We start from the raw sequence: 2,585 nt of genomic DNA on the forward strand, positions 1-2,585 counted from the left end.
TGCATTTATCTTCCTCCGCCTCAATTATGTAACACCTTCAAAAACACCACCTTCAAAAACATCACACAACACAAAACACTTTACACAGGCACGTACACACGCACAGCGTTTTGTAATGGGGCAGTATATCCTGTTGTCACAGTGGGCCTCAGAGCACAGTAGTACACCGCAGAGTCAGACAGCTGTAACCTCTGGATCTTCAAGGGGAATGATTTTGCTGTGACATTCAGATGGGCATCAAATCTCTCCTTGAACTCAGTAGTACTGTCTGCATGTGAACATTTCTTCTCAGCATAAACATGGAGTTGATATTTGCTAGTTGTTTGTACCAGAAGAGATATGGTGATTGAGACATTGTATCAAACAGAAAAGTGAGTGTTGTTGGTTGTCCTTCTACGACCATTACATCATTACAAATTACATCACTACAAATTAAATTAACAAATATGCAGAAAGAGACAGATTACATGCAGTAGTAGACCATGGGGAGGTGTTTGTCTGTATGGCATCCTCTGATGCACATGGTCATATTCCAAAGTGATTATCCAACCAATATATAAAAAAACTGCCTACGGTAAGTGAAATTGAAGACTACTGATTGAAGAGTGAAGAATAGATATTTCTCACAGTGCATTGAATATGACGACAGAGAAACACCAGACCACCTGGTGATTGAACACAGCACAGGTGTGACCACATTTCTCTGATCTCAACTTCTGCCATTATGACATCAAATGTGGTTGATGGTTAATTATGAATTCCACTTCATCAAAGCTTTTTGGTCTGCAGGTTTTTGTACAGTGTATTATACACTTTTTATCACTGTGCCAAGAGCACAGTAGTAGAGAGCTGTGTCTGCCAGGGTTACGCTTGTTATCACCAGTTCAGTTGATGTCTGGGATGTTGTGGAGTTATATCTCTTATCAGGGATATGTTCTTCATCGCTCAATGATCTGGCACCTTTATACAGTAGAAACTGAGGAGCCTGGTTAGAATAATGCCGGTACCAGTAAAGCCAAGGATATTCACTGCTTGTGTCATATGAGCATCTTAGAGTCACAAGTTCTCCTTCTGTTCTGATCACTTCATTATTTACAGGAGTAATGTGATCCCCAGCAATATGTCCTGTAAAGAAAGAATAGTAAAATTGTAACAAAGTGTAAAAGATATGTGCTGTAGAAATTGGGGTGGAAATGTATTAACAGTAAATATATATTATTAACAAAGTAAAAGGGACAGAAAACATATTACACATTCCCACATGATATAAAACATGATATTACATATTGTTTACCTGAGGCTAGAATGAGAACCAGTATCAGAGAGTTCTCCATGTGGAACATAAAAACCAGATCAGATCTCAGCCTTGGTTTCTGGATTCTGTTGCTGCATTGCTTGATGCGGATAGTTTTCTGCAGAGAGAAAGGGGATGTACCTTACCCAGACAGGAAATGTTGTGTTGTATATGACATAAAACATTAAATGTCTATATGCATGCATGTGTGTCTTATGTTTTTGTACAGTGTTTATGGGCTTCCTGTCACTCTGGGCTGCAGGGCACAATAGTACAGAGCAGAGTCTGTCACTTCAGCAGAGAAGATCTCCAGATCCACACGTTTGGCTACGTTGTCAATGTTAACTGACAGTTGAGGAAAGACCTTCATGCCATTTCTAAACACAACTCATTTTTTTCAGAGGAACTTCTGAAGTGAATGAATAATAGGAATAAAAATGCATTTTCAAATGCTTTGGTTTCCATCTTTATAACATTCTCTATGTTTAGTAATACAAGTTTCTCTATGCTAAATGTGTTTTTACTTACTCTAACAGCCCGTGTTACCACAATAATCACATCTACAGACCCTCTGTTGACAAGTAATTTATCACTGTATTACTTTTTGTACATCCTCTCAGAAACTCTGTATCACTGGATGTCCTTCAGGGAACAGTGGCAGAGAGCCGTGTCTGCCAGAGTTACATGTTTTATCTTGAGTGTAGTTTACGTTTGGGACGTTATAGATTCATATAGATGATTAGAGATAAAGTCAACACTATATGCTCTGGCACTTTATACAGTAGGTACTAAGGTGCCTGGTTAGGGTATTGTTGGTACCAGTAAAGGTAGATGTTACTGCTGCTTGTTTCATATGTACATCTCAGAGACACTGATGATCCCTCAGTGGGGGTGTACTCCTCCTTGTCAGGAGTCACACTGTCTCCACATACCATTACTGCAGAGGAAAAATACATAATAAAGCTGATTAAAAACACATTTAAATTACTTTAATTAATCAAAAGAGGTTTTACTACCAATACCATAATGTAATAATCTGATTATAAGGATGCAAGGAGTAAAAATGTTGAGGTGTTGTTTACCTGTAGTCATAATCAGAACGATCAAAACACTGATTGATTTCTCCATCTTCAGACTGATGTTTGCGTGCATTCACTCTTTATGTGATGTACTGGGACGTTTGTACTACCATCTGTAGCGCTTTGCGGTCGGAGGCTGAGCAGTTGCCATACCAGGCAGTGATGCAACCAGTCAGGATGCCCTCGATGTTGCAGCTGTAGAACCTTTTGAG

The 2,585-nt window shown here is 39.1% G+C and overlaps 1 gene segment (V, D, J or C); it reads right to left on the reverse strand.

The window, feature by feature from the left end:
* Positions 1-278: 278 nt before the first annotated feature.
* On the reverse strand, positions 279-2,229 carry LOC135507071 (T cell receptor alpha variable 9-1-like). The segment is given in 3 exon segments: positions 279-1,125; positions 1,295-1,412; positions 2,092-2,229. Coding segments are annotated over 3 exon segments (576 nt in total).
* Positions 2,230-2,585: the final 356 nt, after the last annotated feature.

This window comes from Oncorhynchus masou, chromosome 3 (assembly GCF_036934945.1).
Source record: "Oncorhynchus masou masou isolate Uvic2021 chromosome 3, UVic_Omas_1.1, whole genome shotgun sequence".
Taxonomy (NCBI): domain Eukaryota; kingdom Metazoa; phylum Chordata; class Actinopteri; order Salmoniformes; family Salmonidae; genus Oncorhynchus; species Oncorhynchus masou.